We start from the raw sequence: 22,453 nt of genomic DNA on the forward strand, positions 1-22,453 counted from the left end.
TGTTTTTATATATTTGATCATTTTATTTATGCATATATACTGTTTTTTTATTGTTATTATATAATTTTTTTCCGATGGACCAGATCAATTTTTATCAAAAATTGTGAACCTAAACTATAATTAATATATTATGGGTTGATCGGATTGGACATTAAACAAATTATAACACAAAATTTTTATTTTTTTCCACCGAACACATTCTTGAAAACAGTGAATGTATTGTTTCCACAGTTGAATTATTTTGACACTTATCTTCCATATAGTTTTGAAAGGTTTCAGATCAACCATCGAACTGATACAAGTCATTTTAGTGCTTTTAGTCGTATTCTTAAGGAAAAGTTATATTTTGTAATTTAAATTTGTTTTAAAAAACTCAAAATATAACATATAAGAAAAAATCTAACATATACGAAAAATATAAAATATAATATTTCCTCATTTTCTGTAATTTAAATTCGTTTTAAAAAATTTAAAATATATCATATACGGTTTCTTTATTTTTTTGTAATTTAAAGTCATTTTAAATAACTCAAAATATAACATATAAGAAAAAAACTAATTTTTTTATTATATGGTTAATGTGATTGTTTAATTTTTTTAATAATATAAAATTAAACAAAAATGAAGAATGATGCAAAAATTGTTATCAAATCTTTATTATTCATAGTCATTAATTGTCATATATATGTTAATCATATTAGGTATTTTTGTAGCTTTTATTTAAGGAAATAATACACGATTCTTATATTTTGGGTTAATATAATGTTCCCTAATAATTAGATTTGGACTAATATTTTTTCAATTGATTCTAAAACTGCCACGTAAGCTAAATTGTCATCATAATTAAGTGGGGGTTATTGGTTTAAGAATTTTTAAAGAATTATAAAATTTTAAGAATTGATGGTTATTGGTTTATGGATTTTAAAAGTCTTTCCAAAATCCATTGTTATTGGTTTAAAGACTTTTAAATTTTATTCAAATCCTTTGTTATTCAAAATGTTTAGTTTTTATTGATTTTGCTATTGTATTAAGTTCTATGGTTATTGGGAACTAAATTCTTTATATTTTTACTCATAAGCTAGACTTTGAAAATAACATGCCTACTCATAAGATTTCTGAAATCTGTGTACTAATAAATACATTCCCACACTTTATGATATTTTTCTTGTCTGACATGTGATTTTCAGAAGATCTCTTTGTCGGTAAGTTTCGTATTTGGTGTTTTCTAGCATAATTTTTCGTTTGTAAGAGTGGTGTCTCAAAAAAAATGTCAATGAAAACAAGACTGTTAAAAATATGTCATCTAGTATGAAGATAAAAAATGATTATTTTCACAACATAATTAAGAACAAACTATGCATAACACAAATAACCAATACCATAAAACGCAATTGTCTATGTAAACACACCAAACGATAATATAATAGTGTCTCATCGAAATTCATTGTTGAAAATTTCAACAACTTTTTTTGTACCTCAGAAGAAAAAACTTTTTGAAAAACTATATTGTGCAAATTCTTAATAATCAATAATAATCTATAGAAATCAATACAAAATATTTGATAGAAATTAGGAAACATTTGTGAAATCTACTAAACTTTTAAAAATCTGTCAACTTCTAAAATCACTAAACTCTTTCCAAATTCTGGTTCCAATAAACCCCCCTAAATGACAATTAAACAAAGTCTATTTTTAACTAGTATAAACTTAAGGTTGCAACTTTTTAAATGACCCTCGATTAATATATACAAGACTGGAGAGTGAAGGTACAAGAAAGAAAATCATAACTAGACATTTTGTGAAATAATTCAAAATTTTCATGTCATAGAATAAATGTTAAAATACTAAATTAATATAAACTGAAATCATCTTTTATCTCTGTCACTCTGTGGTTAACGAAACAAAACAGCTAATTTTATATATAATTGTAATAGTTTTATAAATACTAGAATTATATAAATGAAATTCATTTTATGGTCGATAAAACAAATTAAGCAGATAATTTCCTATGATAATTGTAACAATTTCATAATTTGCACCAGACATTAGAGAACCTACATTCATAATACATTTTAAATAACAACTACAAGTAAATGGATATGTAATAAAAGTATAACATAATCACAGTTTCACACGTGACGACAAATTAACTTCTTCTTTTTTGAGAAATATTACAAGACGATTCTACAGCCGGCAATTCTACCTGTCTTATGAGGATTTACATCTGACTGCATCATTCTCAGCCGTCCTATGAGATCCATGTCTGACGGTACTCATTGCGCCATGCCGAAGATTTCCTATATGTTTTTTCTCCATAAATCTGCATAATTCGCCTTTGCTGGGATTCGAAACCAAGACCTCCTGGTGTAGAAGCATTAATGAACCCTTAGTCAAACCACTTGACTACGGAGGCTTCCAACTACAAATTAACTTAGTTGGTAGATTAGTCCAGCAATATCATTTGCAGCAGTGTTGAATGAGTTTGTTTTGGCTAACTTAGTGCATCAACTTAATTGGAGATTACCGGCTGAATCTACAGAAGTTAAAACCAATGTCGCTGAATCAACCGGTACTGTGATTCATCGCATGTTCCCTCTTTACGCCATTGCATCATCTACTACGTGACCAAGTCATTATATATAGCAACTTTATTATGTTTTATGTGTAATAAACATGTTTACTCTTTTGAAAGTTGAAACTATATACTAGCAAAGAGATGTTTGTGATTTGAGTTCTTGAGTAAGTAGGCTAATTTAGAAAGTCAAGTGATGAGCTCATAAAATTCATTGTTTGTAGAACAAGCTTACAAGCATATTCAGTAACAAGCATATTCAGTTCCCTCTCACTTTATATTGATACTCATGTTTTAGAATTAGAAGCATTCGTACTCCAAAACACAGAAAATCATCCCAATAACATCCACGTACAGTAGAAACTATATAAATTAATACTCAATAAATTAATAAACACTATAAATTAATAAAATTCTTCGGTTCCAAATTGGACTTGTTCAAAATATGACACAAACCGATAAAATAATAAGATAATAATCTTTTACAAAATTATATGATCTCATTAAAATCATAAATTAATCACTTATATATTTATATATTTTATATATAGAATTTAGATCTCATATACACACACAAAAACCATAATTAAGAAAATATCATTTCACTGTTTTTGGTATTCTGGACAATTTTATAATCCAGTTTTACCTTTCATCCACGTTCTATTTCCTCTCTCTCCCATTTTCTCTTCTCCTACGATTCCCCTTAAATTCTCAGCATCATTTCACTTTTTTTTCCTCTAATGAATTCATCTTCATCTTTCTTAACCATAAGCAAAATTTAATCCACCATTGCCTCGTGTCTCCTCTCTTTTGCTATTGTCGTTGTCTCTTATAGCTTCTCCAGAACCGCAGCTGAAAAAAAAATCATCATTATCGAAACAGTAGGCAAGCCTCACGATACCGTGACAACGATCATCACCAGACATTTCACCGCCGTGAATCTTTTTTTGCTAGATATGCTCCATCCAACTCAGTGTATAGCTCTAGTGTGTACGTCTCTCTCAACGTGTTCATTTATTTAATCGCTCCAGCGGTCTGCTAAAATTTGAGAACAACATGGAGGTTCAAAGCGATTAATTTGCATACCAGAGAGACTGATACGACAACATGAATCTCACAAATTTCAACTAAAGTTAGTTGTAGCTATTATGTAACAAATTATGTTGTTGTTAGCTGATAAACACTACAAGAAAACATAGTAATTCCTGACTGAATTTTTGACGGAAAAGATATTCATCGGAAATTTCTGAAGAATTTCCGAGAAATATACAATTTTACCATTCGTCGGAAATATCCTAGGACTTTCTGATAAATATTCTTTCGTTGGAAATAATCGACGAAATACCAACGATTGCCGAGGAAAATTAAACGATTTAGGGTATAGATTTGGGGTTTAGGTTTTTGTTAGAAATTTGTCGGAAATTTCTGATGAAATTTTGAAGGAAATTCGTCTGAAATTTCAGAAGAACTACCGACGAATTTATTCCTAGGATATTTTCGACGAAATTTTGACGAATGGTAAAATTTTAGTAGCTAATTCGTCAGATTATATTTGAGTTTTAGATATGAAATATTTAAAATAAATGTTAAAACCGGATACCTACAAGATCACCTTGACATATATTAAGTGATAAATATGATGTGGATTAATAATACCTCAATTATTTAAAGCTATATATATATATTCTCGCGATGGATGCATCGACGGATACATAACTTTTCTCATTAACACTTATATACTTAAGAAAATAGTTTACGGTGACCCATCATAAAATCTTGAATTTGTGTGTGTTTCAAGTGTATTCAAACATTTTGAAGATAATAAACCTTTAAAAATCATCAAATTTGTTTCAATGGCTATTATCGGTCTATTTTTGCTATGTTTCGAAACCCTAATACGTATTTTATCGAATCATAGGAAACTTCTGACGAATTTTTGACTAATAACTTCCAACGAATATGACGAAAATGGTATATTCCGACGAATTTCCGACGAAAATTATATATTCTGACGAATTTCCGAAAAATGGTATATTCGTCGGAAATTGAACCGCCTAATTTTTCGTGAAGCACCAAAATAAAAAAAGTTCGACGGATTTTCGACGACATCAATTCGTCAAAATGCTTTAATCATAAAAAAAAGAAAACAAATGGGGAAATTTAATGTTTACCACTTTCATGGTACCACTTTTCATCTTTACCATCACTAAAGGGACATTTTCAAAAATATATTTTTCATTAAGTGGCAAAAGACTCTTATACTCTTGTTCTTTATATATATAATAAATAATTATTTAAATTAGAAAATAATAATTTTTTTATGTTTTCATATTATACTTTTTCAAATTCGAACTTTTCGAATTATGTTTGAATTTTTTTTTTTCAAATTTTCTTTTGAAAATCGAAAATTATGTTTGAAACTATTTATTAATTTTTTTTTTAATTTCTTCAGTATATATTTATATATTTATTAGAAACTTAAATTTCATATTTCAAAAACCCTACACACCCCTCAACTCTAAACCCTAAGTGTAGATTACTTAACCCTAGGGGTATAAGTGTCTTTTATCCTTCATTAAAAGTGAAGGTAAAAGTGATTAGTGTAAACATAAAAGGAGGTACTATGAATGTGGTATTTGTGGCAATTTCTCTTATGTTTTTTAAATTTTTTTTTAAACAATTTCACTTTTAAAAAATGTTTTCAATTTATGAAACATTTTTCTGTTTTTAGATTTAATTGAAACCCTTTTTTTTCAATTTTTAGAAAAAGGTTTCAATTACAAATTTTTAAAAAATATATATTAACGTTTTCATTTTTTTCTATTTATTTTTAGATTTAATTAAAACCTTTTTTCAGTTTTTAGAAAACGGTTTCAATTACAAAAAGTTTTTAAAATATATAAAAACGTTTTCACTTTTTCTAAAAATAATTTTAATTTATTAAACGTTTTATGTTTTTAAAATTTTATAAAAATTCTATAATAAACGATTTTAAAAATAATTATATTAGAAAAAAAAAATTCTAGTTTTAAATTTTATTTTATCTATATAGAGAACTAAAATATTTATTTTAATTGATTTCGTCTAAAATTACTCTGGCGGAGTTTCGTCGAAAATTTATCCGTCGGAAATTCGTTAGAAATCCCGACGAAAAGTTTTTTCCCGAGGAGATAGAACCGACAATTTTTTTCGTCGGAAATAGCTTATTCTGGCTGATTTCCAACGAAATCGACCATAGGAAACAAGTTGTTTTCTTGTAGTGAAATATTTGGTTAGTTAATATACATTAGGTATTGTGAGGTGATACATGTGTTTGCTTATATGTTATCAAACTGTTGTAGCCGCTAAATGATATAAATTGGGTAGATGTTACAAAAAAAAAAAGTTGATACATGTTTGATTAGTTGTTATAAAGCATGTTACCAAATTTTAAAAATGATTGGTAAGAATTTATAAATAGCTTTCGTTAGATGATACATGATATGTTATATCATCTTCATTGGTGATATATTAGAAATTGTTATTGTCAAGGATGATATGATATATTTTTTAAAAAAAATCTAAATTTTATGAATTAATATTCTGTTTTTGTTTATTTTAATTTAATCTTAGTTAATTTTTTTCAATTTTTAGTTATTTTTATTTAATTTTCTAAATTTTTATATAATTTTCTGGTTTTTATTTAATATATAATTTTTTTGGTTTTTTATTTAATTTTATGAATTTTCATTTAATTTTCTAATTTTTATTTAATTTTCTGAATTTATTTTATTTTATTTTATTGATTAAATAATTATTTTTTGAGAAAAGAACCTGAAACGTCGTCTTTTTACCTATACAACCGGTCAACTTTTTACTTTGAAAGTTAAAAGTATTAGCGAAAAAACTTCAAAGTTTAAAGTGTCAATAAGTGACACTTTCTGAATTTTTATGTGATTTTCCTATTTTAAAATCTAGGTTGATTTATTTGAAATCAGACGTGTCATGAGTTTCCTAACTTTATATTTTACTAGGGTTTTATCCTCGATGAATAAACAATTAAGTGAACATAGAAGGCATTTAGAAATTTAGAATTTAGAAATATTTAAATTAGAGTTTAGAAAATTTTAGACTACTCTTATTTAACATTAGCATTACTGTTTGTTATTTAAATATTTTCATTATTTTTTTATTTTATTTTTTTAAACTGCAACTTTTATTAAGTTTGATTAGAATTTATTAAGTTTGATTAGAAATTACAAACTCATTGTGAAGTTCATTAGTAATACATGGGGGAATAAAATTATGAAAATTAAAGAAGCTTGATTTGTTCATTTTTTTTGTTTTGTTATTTATTATTAAAGATAATATGATTGTTTTACCATTAAAATTTGACATGAATATATAATTGTTTTATTTATTTATCAAGTTTGGTTCTATCTTATTATGATAATAAGTAGACGAAACTTTTTGAGAATACAAATCATAAATTATTTCTTGCTTTTGAATGTTTGTTTCTTGAATTATTTACTACTGCCTTTTCCCTATACATCTCATATATATTAATTGGGAAGCATTTGAAAAATTAGAACTTTAATTTTGTATTAATTAAAAAAAACCTCAAATCCTAGGTGGCACTTTAAATGCTTTCTAAATTCCATTTTAAAGAATTCTAAAGCATCTAATATAAAGTATAGTTTAATCTAATGGTGTCACATTATTTCATAATTATATAACAGTATAGAACATTATATTAACCTAAAATATAAGAAATTTTTATTATTTCCTTAAATAAAAGCTACAGAATTACCTAATATGATTTACATTTATATGGTAATTAATGGTTATAAATAATAAAGATTTGATAACAATTTTTGCATCCTTCTTCATTTTTGTTTATATTTATATTATTAAAAAAAAATTAAACAATCACATTAACCATATAATAAAAAAATTAGATTTTTTCTTATATGTTATATTTTGAATTTTTTTAAATGACTTTAAATTACAAAAATGAGGAAACCTTATAGGTTATATATATATTTTTTTTAAACGACTTTAAAATACAAAAATGAGGACACCTTATATGTTATATTTTTCTTATATATTAGAATTTTCTTATATGTTATATTTTAAAATTTTTTAAAACGACTTAAATTACAAAAATGTAAGTTTTCCTTAAGTATACGACTAAAAACATTAAAATGACATGTATCAATTCGATGGTTGATTTGAAAGTTTTCAAAACCATATGGAAGATAAAAGTCAAAATAATTTAACTGTGGAAACAATACTGTTCACATTTTTCAAGAATGTGTTGGAAGAAAAAAAATAAGGTTTTTATGTCATAATTTGTTTAAGGTCCACTAGAGAACATTATATTAACCTAAAATATAAGAAGTGTGTATTTTTTCCTTAAATAAAAGCTACGGAATTACCTAATATGATTTACATATATATGACAATTAATGATTATTAATAATAAAGATTTGATAACAATTTCTGCATCCTTCTTCATTTTTGTTTAATTTTATATTATTAAAAAAAATAAATAATCACATTAACCATATAATAAAAAATTAGATTTTTTCTTCTATGTTATATTTTGAATTTTTAAAATGCCTTTAAATTACAAAAATGAGGAAATCTTATAAGTTATATATTTTTTTTAAAACGACTTTAAAAAACAAAAATGAGGACACCTTATATGTTATATTTTTCTTATGTGTTAGTTTTTTTCTTATATGTTATATTTTGAATTTTTTAAAACGACTTTAAATTACAAAAATGTAAGTTTTCCTTAAGTATACGACTAAAAATATTAAAATGACATGTATCAGTTTGATGGTTTATTTGAAAGCTTTCAAAACCATATGTAAGATAAAAGTGAAAATAATTTAACTGTGAAAACAATATTGTTCACTTTTTCAAGAATGTATTCGAGGGAAAAAATAAGATTTTTATGTCATAATTTGTTTAATGTCCACTAGAGAACATTATATTAATCTAAAATATAAGAAGTGTGTATTCGTTCCCTAAATAAAAGCTACGAAATTACCTAATATGATTTACATATATATGGCAATTAATGATTATGAATAATAAAGATTTGATAACAATTTTTGCATCCTTCTTCATTTTGTTTAATTTTATATTATTAAAAAAAATAAACAATCACATTAACCATATAACAAAAAAATAGATTTTTTCTTACATGTTATATTTAGAATTTTTAAAATGACATTAAATTACAAAAATGAAGAAACCTTATATGTTATATTTTTTTTAAAAAAACGACTTTAAAATACAAAAATGAGTACACCTTATATGTTATATTTTTCTTATAAGTTATATTTTTTCTTATATGTTATATTTTGAATTTTTTAAAACGAATTTAAATTACAAAAATGTAAGTTTATGCGACTAAAAACATTAAAATGACATGTATCAGTTCGATGGTTGATTTGAAAGCTTTCAAAACCATATGGAAGATAAAAGTCAAAATAATTGAACTGTGAAAACAATACTGTTCACTTTTTCAAGAATGTGTTCGAGGAAAAAAATAAGGTTTTTATATCATAATTTGTTTAATGTCTACTAGAGAACATTATATTAACCTAAAATATAAGAAGTGTGTATTCTATCCCTAAATAAAAGCTACGAAATTACCTAATATGATTTACATATATATTGCAATTAATGATTATGAATAATAAAGATTTGATAACAATTTTTGCATCCTTCTTCATTTTGTTTAATTTTATATTATTAAAAAAATAAAAAATCACGTTAACCATATAATAAAAAAATATATTTTTTTCTTATATTTTATATTTGGAATTTTTTTAAATGACATTAAATTACAAAAATGAGGAAACCTAATATGTTATATTATTTTTTTAAAACGATTTTAAAATACAAAAATGAGGACACCTTATATGTTATATTTTTCTTATATGTTATATTTTTTCTTATATGTTATATTTTGAATTTTTTAAAACGACTTTAAATTACAAAAATGTAAGTTTTCCTTAAGTATACGACTAAAAACATTAAAATGACATGTATCAGTTCGATGGTTGATTTAAAAGCTTTCAAAACCATATGGAAGATAAAAGTCAAAATAATCCAACTGTGAAAACAATACTGTTCACTTTTTCAAGAATGTGTTCGAGGAAAAAAATAAGGTTCTTATGTCATAATTTGTTTAATGTCCACTAGAGAACATTATATTAACCTAAAATATAAGAAGTGTATATTCTTTTCCTAAATAAAAACTACGAAATTACCTAATATGATTTACATATATATGAAAATTAATGATTATGATTAATAAAGATTTGATAACAATTTTTGCATCCTTCTTCATTTTGTTTAATTTTATATTATTAAAAAAATAAACAATCACATGAACCATATAATAAAAAAAATAGATTCTTTCTTATATGTTCTATTTGGAATTTTTTAAAATGACATTAAATTACAAAAATGAGGAAACCTTATATGTTATATATTTTTTTTAAAACGACTTTAAAATACAAAAATGAGGACATCTTATATGTTATATATTTCTTATATGTTATATTTTTTCTTATATGTTATATTTTGATTTTTTTAAAACGACTTTAAATTACAAAAATGTAAGTTTTCCTTAAGTATACGACTAAAAACATTAAAATGACATGTATCAGTTCGATGGTTGATTTGAAAGCTTTCAAAACCATATGGAAGATAAAAGTCAAAATAATTCAACTGTGAAAACAATACTGCTCACTTTTTCAAGAATGTGTTCGAGAGAAAAAATACGGTTTTTATGTCATAATTTGTTTAATATCCTCTAGAGAACATTATATTAACCTAAAATATAAGAAGTGTATATTCTTTTCCTAAATAAAAGCTACGAAATTACCTAATATGATTTACATATATATGACAATTAATGATTATGAATAATTAAGATTTGATAACAATTTTTGCATCCTTCTTCATTTTGTTTAATTTTATATTATTAAAAAAATAAACAATCACATTAACCATATAATAAAAAAAATAGATTTTTTCTTATATGTTATATTTGGAATTTTTTAAAATGACATTAAATTACAAAAATGAGGAAACCTTATAAGTTATATTTTTATTTAAAAAAAATGACTTTAAATACAAAAATGAGGACACCTTACATGTTATATTTTTCTTATATGTTATATTTTGAATTTTTTTAAACGATTTTAAATTACAAAAATGTAAGTTTTCCTTAAGTATACGACTAAAAACATTAAAATGACATGTATCAATTCGATGGTTGATTTGAAAGCTTTCAAAACCATATGGAAGATAAAAGTTAAATTAATTCAACTGTGAAAACAATACTGTTCACTTTTTTCAAGAATGTGTTCAATGAAAAAAATAAGTTTTTTATGTCATAATTTGTTTAATGTCCAATCCGATCAACCCATGATGTATTAATTATAGTTTTGATCCATCATTTTTAATAAAAATTGATCTGATCCATCGAAAAGAAATTATATAATAACAACAAAAAATATTGTATATATATTAATAAAATTATCAAATATATAAAAAAATTATCGATAATATATAGAAATAAACTCGCGCAGATCTTATCCTAGTTTAACTTAAAACTAAGCTAAGATGGTTACTATTTAAAAATATATTTGTTTTTCAATGATACTATGTTTGATGATCAAATAAACAATGTCATCAAAATAACAGATTAGAGTTTTTGAAATATATACACTTTTCTCATATATGTCATTACCACCATTGAGCAATACTTCTTTGCCTCTGAAGTACGAAGAACGTGAAGGATTTTATGAGTAATAAGGACGTCGTCTTTAATCGCATGCCTTGCTACAAAAGCTTACTGAGTTTTAGAAACAAGGGACGGTAGGAGTGGTCTCAGTCGACATGTCAGGATCTTGGGAATTATTTTGTAGTGGGTATTGTAAAGTGCAATAGGGCGGTAATCAGCTACATTCCGAGTGTCTCATTTTGTTAAGGATGCAAGTTGCGAATATTTCGTATGACATCTGGTCCTATGATGTGCTAACACACATGATAAAATTTTGCTGAAAACCCTTCCGGGCCTGTTGCCTTTCCACTGTTAATCGAGAAAGAACTTCTTTTATTTTTGAATCAATCGGTATGAGAATAAGTTTGTGATTCATCTCCTCAGAGACCTTGCAGGATAGTAGTAAAATTTGGTGTTGCAAAATTGGTTTAGAATTTTTGTTTTGTTGTTTTTTTGTTTATATAATTGATTTGAACTTATGTTTGTTATAAATTTTTATTGGCTTGGCTATGAATAACTCATTATCCATTACAATCCAAACTATTTTACTTAAACCCAGTAATTCATTTTGTACCTTGGACAAAAAAAAATTCATTTTGTACCTAATTTTTTATCCAATAAAATTTATGGTTTGGTCTGGACTCGATTTGCCCACTTTTTTAATCCATTTTGATACTTCTAGTCGTGGAGGGTAAGCACATAGGGCTATCCAAAATATTTATAAATTTTGATTTGATTCGTCATTCGTTTTGATTTGAACCAAAAAATTTGGATATCAGTAACTCTACGAAGCAAAACAAATACTGACATACACTATCCATAAGAAACGAAGCACATCACAAATAATAATATTTTTAAAAGCGAAGCTGATCCGTTATATGCATACATATACGTATATTACAAGAAGTATATATAAGTTTTACAGTGTATGTATGTACTAAATTGTTATAATAATTAATAGAATTTAAAAAGTAAATATCTCATTGTAATAAGATATTATTACTTTATACAATTTTTAGATTTTTATTTATTTTTATAGATCGAATCGGATATTCGATTAATAACCAAAAAAAATCACATATCCAAGACACCAAATATCCAGATTGTTACAGATCAAATCTATCGGATAATTAATTATTTGTACGAAACTAATCGGATCACGAATGACAAAAAAAAAAACCGGATCACGAATACCTCAAAAAAATCCAGATATCCGATTCTTGCTATCGGTTGTAAAATAACACCTTGCAATCAGCCATTTTTAACTTTTTTTGAAGATTTGCCTCTATTATTTTATGATTTTTTTATAAAAGGTACATTTAATTTTAGAGAATAGGTTTTGGGAGAGGAGGGAGCCACTGATCCGACGGCAAGTACGAACGACAATCGACGGCCGCCTCCCTCATCATTTCTAGGGTTTCTAATCTCCAATGGCGAATCTCATGCAAAGATTCATCAGGAACCAATCCTGTTTAAGAGCAATCCCGAAGCTTACCCCCAATCTCATACCACATCAGAAGCCTTGCATCATCATCAACAACAACGTCGAGTCTCCATTTCCTCTCACTAATCCCGTGATTGCCTTCTCCGGGTCCGGAATCAAACCCGATGAAGCTCTGCGCTTTTACCCTAGCTTCCCAATCGGATACGGGCTTAACCCGAGCGTGGTTCATGGTTCGGGTCTAACCGATACGGTGGTGGAGGAGAAAGAGAAGGAGGTGGTGATTCACGCGGATAGTGTGAAGAAGAAGAGGAAGAAGAAGATGAACAAGCACAAGTACCGCAAACTCAGGAAGAAACAAGGTCGCAAATCTTAAGAGCCTTCTTTTGATTAATCTATTGCAATGTTATTTTTGGCTTCAATAATTGAATCTTTATGGTATTCAAACTTCTCAAGAAACGATTTGTTTTGATTAAGATGATGGGATTAGCCAAGTGAGTTTGTGTCTTTTCTTTCTTGGAATGTCCCTCCCCAGTGTTGGTCTCTTCTCAGAGTCAGAGGTCGTTACTTGATCAGACAAAGCTGAGAATTTTTATAGGCTCCTTAAGTTCTGTATCCTAGTGACTTTTCTTTGTTGCTTTGATTCGTTAGTATGTTGATCTTGGAAGGATAAGTGTGTTGCATGAGTCATGAGTGGCCTATAAAATTTGTTGGCTCAAGTCAAGTCTGAATGTTCTCAGGTAACTCTATTTGGATGATATCATTTTAAAAAGTGGCATTTGCCATTTTTGTTCTTGTTGAAAATACTGTATTGATAGAGATGGAAAATTGTGCTGAAATATCCGTTTAGCTTTTTTGTTCTGGCAGAACTAGTTATCGTGTTTAATAACATTCATCAAGTTTCTTTAACTAGGAACATAGTAATTAGTAGTTAAATTTTAAATTCTTCAACGAGGTTGATTTGCCATTGACCATCTAAGGTTTAACTGCCATCCATATAGAGTCGATTGCTTATACCACTGAGATTACTTGTTTCAGCTCTATTGAGTGGTTTACTAATTTGCGGGTTTAATCCACCCAGTTCCAACCATTATCCTTAAACCCTGTTTTTTTTTTGAGAATGATGCTTCTTCTGCTTTCTCAAATTCTGTTTGTTCGTTTAGATATGATTAGGGGGTTTACTTGTGAAAAGAGCGGTTTGTGAATGTCAATACAGTTTTGGTTTTAGGTTATCAAATTAAAAACCGAAATACACAATATTTTTAATCGACTTTGAACTTATTTAAATGACCCATAACATAAAATATAGTCAACAACGATCGATTTCAAAACACAGAACTCAATTAACAAGATCAAGAATTCAGCATCACAACAGAAGAAGCGTCACAACGATCAAGATTGCATCCACATATGATAGTAATCACAATTCGATTCTTTGAAATCTGAAACGCACCTTTTGTTAGTCATACAAATAGACAGGCCTATGATACAAATTCTGTGTTGCGAAGCCCAACCGATACCTATCACAATTGTTTTAACAACACTTGTTCAAACTCTGTCCTTTTTTTGGAATATATAACTCTTTGTCTGTTTGCAAAGCATCCAATAAAGTATAGCTTCGTACAGGAAAGGTGGACGAGTTTATTAATCCTCTCTTACGAATGCATTCTGCTGAGATATTCTGTTTTGGTTCGTGAAGTGCTACAGAAGGTAGTATAGACATGCGTCGTGAAGATAGAGCTGAATGGAAATTTGGGTTTTGTAATTGCGTGAGCTTGCTGAGCTTGGAAAAAGAAAGATGATATGTGTTTGAATACATATGGACGTTTTCCATAAAGCATAAAAGAGTTACTTGAAGATGAAGTTTTTCATTAAAGAAAACGGAAAGTTGTCTTAAATGTATTTGGAAGACTTGGAGAGCAAGTTGAAGACGTGGAGAGAAAGTTCTGGTTAGCTATATAAGTAGGGGCGTGCCTTATGAGACAGATGGACCTCAGAGGAGAGAGAGAGAGGTTTCCTTGGTGTGTGGTACTGCTTGGTGTCGAAGGACATTCTGACGCATTGTCTGATGGAGTCCGATGTGGACTTAGTTTGGTGGCGTTTGAGTTGGCGCTTTGTGTGGTGGAGTTAGCCATCATGTGTAGCTCGTGTGAGCTTTGTGTGTGCTTGGGTGATCAAGCGTTTTGGTTTCACTGGTGTGCGTTGGATGCTGACATACTTGGTGAAGTACTTCCGAGAAGTGGAAGATTGAAGCCTAGACTTAAGGGGAGTTTAGCAAAGGCCGTTTCATTGAAGAGATCTGTGAAGATTGCAGCTGTAGAAGACAGTGTGCTCCGGTGAGCCGGATGGTGATCTATGCATGCATGCTTGATTCCTAATCTTTGTAGATTGCTACTTAGAAAAGAGTGGTAAACACTAGTATGTGTGTTGTATCATATAGCAATTGTAGGTTGCTTCTTGTTCTAAATCAATGAAATCTGGACGAGGTCCCTGGGATGTAGGAAACGAACCCCATTAACAAATTTTGGATGTTTTACTTTCTGCACTTGTTTTTCATCGCCTTTATCATTATCTCTTAAAAACTCTTTTTTCAATAAATTCTCACATGTTATCTGAGACATTCTAGTTTTAGTAGGTGTAGTGTTATATCTGTTAAATCATTACCGGTTTTTGAAAAATGTTCATGTCTTCGAGCTTTGTTACCTTGGAGCTCAATGATAATAACTATTTGTTTTTGTTGGAAAACTCAGTTTGAGTCTCTATTATAAAATCAGAAACTTCTTGATTTTGTCAATGACACTATACTCCAAATAGCAAATATCTTTCCCAAAAAGAACATTTGTTCATCTTCAAAGCAAACATGGTGTGAAAGCTTCTCCCAGCATAAGTTTGAGGGGAAATGTTAGACTGGTGAAGGATACAAATCAGTCTGCTATTGCTTTAACATTTCCCCTCAAACAGAGTTTGTATCTTGGACCAGTCTATTTGTATGACTAACATTTCCCCTCAAACTTATGCTGGGAGAAGCTTTCACACCATGTTTGCTTTGAAGATGAACAAATGTTCTCACTTTGCTGGCCGGTTATCTCACTCAACAAATCTCGCAGCCATATAGCTTGTCGTTCAGCCTCAGTTCCAGCCATGAATTCTGCTTCACAACTTGACAAAGCCACCACTTCTTGTTTATGTGAACACCATAAGATGGGACTATTGTCGATGTAGAATATGTGACCAGTTGTGCTCTTTCCATCATTCGGGTCTACAATATAGCTACTATAGCTACTATCCAATGAGTCTCGATATCTTCATTGTAGACCGCTCGAACACGAGTCCATACGCCACGCTTCCTTGCAGATATCTCAATACTTGCTTCATAGCAACACCATGTGAGGCTCTCGGGCTTTGCATATAGCGGCTGAGCACTCCAACACTGAAAGGTAGATTCGTTCTTGTGTGTAAAAGGTATCGTAAACACCCAATGTTCTTCTGATACATTGTTGCATCAACCTCTCTCTCATCCTCTGCTTTCGACAGCTTCAAGTCGAGCTCCATTGGTGTTTGTATCGGATTACACTTGACCATTCCCGCATTCTCTAGGATCTTAGATGCATAGCGCCTTTGATTTAAAGTAATTCCACCTCCATGTTGACACACCTCAATCCCGAGATAGTATGACAATGTGCCTAGATCACTCATCTCAAATTTGCTTGACATGTTCTCCTTGAACTTGTCAATGTTTTTCTTGTTTGTTCCAGTGACGAAAAAATCATCCACGTACACGGCAACCACGGGAAGCTCTCCATTGACTACTTTGCGGTATACTGAAGGTTCCTTGGCTCACTTGATGAACTGAAGCTCGCACAAGATCTGGTTTAGCTTATGATTCCATGCCCTCAGGGCTTGTCAGCCCATATAACGCCTTGTTCAGCTTATAGACTTTACCTTCACTTTCTTTCTTCTCAAAGCCTTCTGGTTGTGAAACATAGACAACTTCCTTTATTCTCCATGGAGGAATGGTGTCTTTGCATCGAGATGATGCACTTCCCATCCATTTGCTGCAGCAAGACTCACCAGAAGATGTATGGTTTTGATCCTTGCTACTGGTGTGAAAACCTCATCGAAATCGATCCCATGGAGTTGCACATACCCTTTTGCAATGAGCCAAGCTTTGTATTTGCTAATACTTCCATCAGAGTTGCGCTTTATTTTGAAAACTCACTTTAGACCGATAGGTTTGGCTATATATGGTAGGTCTAATAGAATCCATGTTTTGTTCTTTATTATGGATTTTATTTCTTCTTCGCAGGCTCTCGTCCAATACCTTGACTCCTTTGCTTATCCAAAATTTCTTGGCTCGTTGTTAAGATACATCAGTACCTCTTCTCCTAATTCTTCGGCTAAAAGGATGTAATCATCAAGGTACGTCGGTATCGTTGTTTGTCTCTCTGATCTTCTGAGATTTTGAGGTTGCACTTCTGTTTCTTCTTCTCCAAGGTTCTCTGTTTCAGTATCATGTTCGACTTCTCCAGCAAAGTCGTGATCATCTTCACTTGTGTACTCTGTTTCTTCAAATCCACTTATTTCGTGGTTCCCAAATCTTCCAATTTGTACCGCAAAGCTTTCATTATTGCGTATTTCAATGCCTTCCTTGTTCCATCCCCAGCTTCTTGATTCATCAAAAAGAACATCTCTACTCACAACTACCCTTTTTGTGCGTGGATCATACAATATGTACGCCTTAGACCCTGGTTTTGTCCCCAAGTGCACCAACATTCGTGATCTATCATCGAGTTTCTTCAGATATATGCCTTCTATCTTTGCATATCCAATGCAGCCAAAGACTCCCAGGTGACTTACATTGGGTTTCTTGCCTCGAAACAGCTCGTATGGTGTTTTATCATTCAGTGATCTCGTTGCCAACCTGTTGAGTAGATAGGTAACGTGTCGTATAGCTTCTCCCCACAAGTAGTTTGGTAGACTCATATGTTTCATAATGCTCCTTGCCATCTCCATCATTGTTCGATTCCTACGCTCCACCACACCGTTTTGTTGTGGTGTATACGGTGCGGTGAGGTGAGATGTCGCTTTATTCATGCATTGTCACAGTAAGAATTAAACTCTTGTGATACGAACTCTCCTCCTCCATCAGTTGTCAAATTTTGTATCTTCTGCTTTGTCTCCTGCTCAACAATGTTCCTTAGCTTCTTAAACTTCTCAAAAGCTTTTGATTTTTCCCTTCATAACATCGTCCACATGTATCTTCTGTGATCATCAATCACAACGAACACATATTTGTTTCCAGCTTGTGTACTTGGTATTACAGGTCCAAAAAGTCTCCGTGTAGTAGCTCCAATGTCGAAGCAGCTCAGTATAATGTTGCCTTTGGAAAGACTTGGCGACTCTTTTTCCCAAGAAGACACGATCCACATACTTTTTTTCTCAATGTTAACAGTTGGTAGTCCAAGGACTAGCTCTTTCTGCATCATGCTTCGTATGGTCTCATAGTTTATGTGTCCTAAACGAGCACGCCACTTACATGATTCGCTGTCTGCAGTGAGATAGAGACGCTATGTATTCTTCAACCCCATTATCACTTTGTATAACCTGTTTCTTGATCTCATGGCTGTAACTAGTAGTTTGCCGTGTTGATCATGCATCGTGAGCGTCTCTCCTCTCATTCTTACATCGCATCCTGCCTCAGTAGCTTGGCCCAAGCTAATAATATTGCTTTTAAGATCAGGAATAAATTAGACATCCGTCATCTTTCGAGAATCTCCATTCGTGTCTGTGAAAGAGATTGTACCTTTCCCTCTGATATCTATTCTAGAATCATCTCCAAATCAAACTTTTCTAGTGATTGTGGTGTCGATCTTTGAGAAGCATCTTTGGTCTCCGCTCATATGGTTGCTAGCACCGTTATCAAGGTACCATATGTTGTCGTCTCCACTGTTCGTCTCATACTTCTTTGTCGTTCTTTCCGTTCAAAAAGACTACTTCATGCATCATAACTTCATCTGCCTCTTGTGTCTCGGTGTTGTCGGCTTCTTGAGCTTCTTGCAATTTGAGCTTCAGGTCTGAACAGTGAGCAACAAAGTGACCTACTTTTTCACAACGGTAGCAAGTGATGTGAGATGCATGCCTTCCTGCGTTTGGATCTCTTTCGCCATTATAATCTCCTCTTCCTCCATTATAACGTCCTCATCCTCTTCCTCCATTATAACGTCCTCATCCTCTTCCTCTATGGAAGCGTCCTCCACGACCTCTGCTTCTATAGAAATCGTTGTTGTAATCACGATTTGCTTGTTCATAGCCTCGAGTAGGTTGGTCTTGTTGGGAACGGCTTTTTGTATTTGAGTACATTAGCTTTCCTGATCCTCCTCTTTCTCTTCTTCTTCGCAAATACGTTCTTCATACGCTTTCAAATCGCCCTAATATATCCTTAAAGCTTGTTGTATTAAGATCGAGCACTTGCTCGAGTGAAGCAACGATATGTATGTACTTCTTTCGAGGAAGGTTCATAAGGAACTTCTTGACAAGCTTTGTTTCTTCAATGGTGGCACCGAGAGCAGCCGATTTTGAGGCTAACTCTGATAGCTTCCTGCCGAAGTCATCAATGCTCTCGCTATCTTTCATCGTTAACTGCTCAAATTCTGTTATTAAAGTCTGTAGTCTCGCCTCTTTTACTCGTTCTGCTCCTACGTGACGAGTTTTTATTGCTTCCCAAACTTGTTTAGCCGTCTCTAGTTCTCCTACTTGCAGAGTAAGATTCTCCGGTATTGACTGAAACAATAAGGCCAGCGCCATATCATTCTTCTCGTTATTACTCATCTTTGTTTCTACAGCTTCCCAGACTTTATGAACCCGCAAGGTAATCTTCATTCTCATCGCCCACACAGTATAATTTGTTGCACTCAGTATTGGGCATTGTATGAATGAAGGTCCTCCGCCTTCTTTTATCTTACCGGTTGTAGCAACGATATCACTCATGATCGATCGAAGCTCTGATACCACCTGTAGATTTGAATAACACGAACACTCTTGTAGTAAATCTCAAGATAAGAACACTTCTTATTAATCTCTCTTAAGGAAACTATCACAAAACCTTAAGCTCTTAACTCTCAAACTCATAAGTTATATCACAAGCTGATATCTCTTTATATAACACTTTAGTTATCCTAAAATTATTAGGATAAACACAACACAATATTTCCTAAACTCATTAGGATAAACATTAGTTATAACTCAAGTAATCTTCAAGCTTATCTAACATGAATTAGTTCATAAACGGATCTCTGTGACTGCATGTTCTATTTCTATACTCATGCAACAAAGATTTAGCAATGATTTCCAAAGTCAATGTTTCTATTTTCTGCTTCATCATTTTAAGCATACTATAAAATGTATTTTCTAAAGAATCAGAGGTCGAAAGCCCATCCCAGTCCAAACTTGGTCCACGAGTCCGGTTCAACATCATTAAGTTCCAATAAAAAGACAATAGATTTACATAGGTCGAAAGCCCATGCCAAGCTGACCAGACCAAACTGAAGCGTAATGAAGGTCAAGACTTTAAAAGATGAGCATAAAGCCACATGATACTCGTGGGAGATTGCGTGACCGTTACAATTCATTTCTCAAAACCAATTAAATAAGGACCAAAAACAAGGGAGATCCGAACTCTTGAATAGCAAACTTATAGTCTCAATATTTTTGTACTATACCTTTTAGTTCTTTACGGTTGTATCTTTTCATGTAACAATAAAACATATACTTTTCACATTTAATAGAGAAATATATAATATAATGAGGCAGTTGCCTCATTCTTGAGCCGCCACGTCAGTAGGTAAGTGGGTCTCACTTTTAAAAAGTGTGAAAAAGTGTCAAGCCTGTGGCTCGAACCCGGGTTATTGAGTTTTAAACACCAACATTTATACCACTAAACTAAAGGATAATTTGTACATTGATGGCCGAAACTAATATATATTTATGAAATTCGGAAACTTTTGCTTCTTCGGTTTTCTCTGTGGGACCCACACTTAAATTTTTTTATCTAATGATTTAATAAATACTTTATAACTCACGTTTTGAAATGAGATTCGTTAAAAAAAGGCCCAATAGACCTCTTTGGTCTGTAAGCGTTCTCTTCAATGGAAGTTTAAGGCTTTCAATTTTTAATCATCGGTTCATGACTCATCTAAGAAACACAGATTGGCTCTTTGAGTTCCATGAATCAGTTTATCTTCTTTAGTCTCTACATCTCCCCATCTTTAATAAATTCATCATCGGTTCTTTTATTTTGCCTGATAAATCATGATTGTGTGGTTTTAATTTTCTTTGGTCATCCTTAGCTTGCACCCTTTGATCTAACCAAGAAGAAGAAGAAGACATTTGTCGTTCAGGATGCCATCGAGGACTCAGCTGAGTCACACGGGAGACATACTATCCGTTGCCTGATTGTTCAAGAAGAGTTTATGTGCTGTGAAACATATCTGTTTCTTTTCATCAGTTGCTTTGTTTAATCTTTTTTCCAGCAGATAATGATGGTTTTGACAGTTCATTTACGGGAGCCAAGAAGTAAAAGAAGAAGAGGCTAGTGAGTGTTTGACATTTTCTGTCTTCCTGAGTTTTTTTTTCCATTCATTAAACTTGGATTTTGAATATTATGTGCCTCACATTCTTTTTATTTTGATGGTTGTTAGGTTGAATGAAGATCATTGAATAAAGAAAATGTCGATGCTCTAGAAAATTTGGAGGGTACTTTATATTTCTTTCTCTGATAATTCTAGCGACATAAATTTGAACCTTACAGAGGGTATATTGCAGAGCATCCTAATGACGAGGAAGAGGTGGAGGGAATTGATCTGCACCAGCAATGTTACCCGTGGGAGGGAAGTGACATGGATTACTTATACGACGAAGTAAGCATATCATTAGATGGTTTGCGGTCCATCTTTGAGAGCCGTCGATTGTAAGTGTCTATCGTTTTGAAGTTAAACGGCACTAAGATGTAAAGAATTACTAATCACGATTTCCTTACTAGCAGAGTTCTTTTGCACAGCTATTGTCAATGGAATTAATACTTGAAATTGATGGTGCTATATTTCATGTTCTAAATGCTAACGCAAGCTCCAATGTTGATTCTCAGATTTAACATGCCAAAATCACAATGAAGTGGGTGTTGTAAGGTAATTCAGTAGGCACAAATGTTCAGTTGAAAAAAATTATAAACTGTATTTATGCATCAAACTTATCATCCGTAACATAATAATATGCTTTCTCTGTGCTAGGAACCGTTTGTAAATAAATGTCTCGAATGTATATGACTGCTGAGTTTGTTGCTTTTGACAGTGAAATCACTAAGCTTGCAATGTGTCAGGACATCAAAAGCATCTCAGCTGATGGTTAGGTTTACAATTTCGTTGGTTTGTTTTTCCTATTATGTTGGATGAATTATTTTAGCTAACAAATATCGCAACAGAGCGCTGGCAATAACTCTAATAGATTTATATATACATTTAGAATTGGAAGTTTGGTGAGAACAGGAACAAGTGCTTCTGTCACGCTATTGGATAGTTATACGCCATTTCAAGAGAATTGATTTCTTATATTTCCCATAATCAGTAAAATTTTAACTGTTTTGTCTACTTTACAT

The 22,453-nt window shown here is 30.9% G+C and overlaps 2 protein-coding genes across 2 annotated transcripts; one reads left to right on the forward strand and one right to left on the reverse strand.

Moving 5' to 3' along the window:
* Positions 1-12,593: 12,593 nt before the first annotated feature.
* Positions 12,594-13,311, forward strand: LOC125591558. The gene has a single exon (XM_048765964.1). The coding sequence runs from the start codon at positions 12,794-12,796 to the stop codon at positions 13,178-13,180; it is 387 nt and encodes a 128-aa protein (XP_048621921.1). The 5' UTR covers positions 12,594-12,793; the 3' UTR covers positions 13,181-13,311.
* Positions 13,312-16,086: 2,775 nt separating this feature from the next.
* Positions 16,087-16,852, reverse strand: LOC125591973 (uncharacterized mitochondrial protein AtMg00810-like). Its single transcript, XM_048766923.1, has 2 exons — positions 16,747-16,852; positions 16,087-16,625 (listed from the first exon to the last, which is right to left on the reverse strand). Exons 1-2 carry the CDS (start codon positions 16,850-16,852, stop codon positions 16,087-16,089), a joined length of 645 nt encoding a protein of 214 aa, XP_048622880.1.
* Positions 16,853-22,453: the final 5,601 nt, after the last annotated feature.

This window comes from Brassica napus, chromosome C8 (genome assembly GCF_020379485.1).
Source record: "Brassica napus cultivar Da-Ae chromosome C8, Da-Ae, whole genome shotgun sequence".
Taxonomy (NCBI): Eukaryota; Viridiplantae; Streptophyta; class Magnoliopsida; order Brassicales; family Brassicaceae; genus Brassica; species Brassica napus.

Coding starts and splice junctions, on each gene's coding strand:
- LOC125591558 (XM_048765964.1), top strand. CDS start 12,794: ATGGCGAATCTCATGCAAAGATTCATCAGGAACCAATCCTGTTTAAGA.
- LOC125591973 (XM_048766923.1), bottom strand. CDS start 16,852: ATGGGAAGTGCATCATCTCGATGCAAAGACACCATTCCTCCATGGAGA. Junction 16,626..16,746: donor TGAGAAGAAAGAAAGTGAAG/GTAAAGTCTATA, acceptor AGGAACCTTCAG/TATACCGCAAAGTAGTCAAT.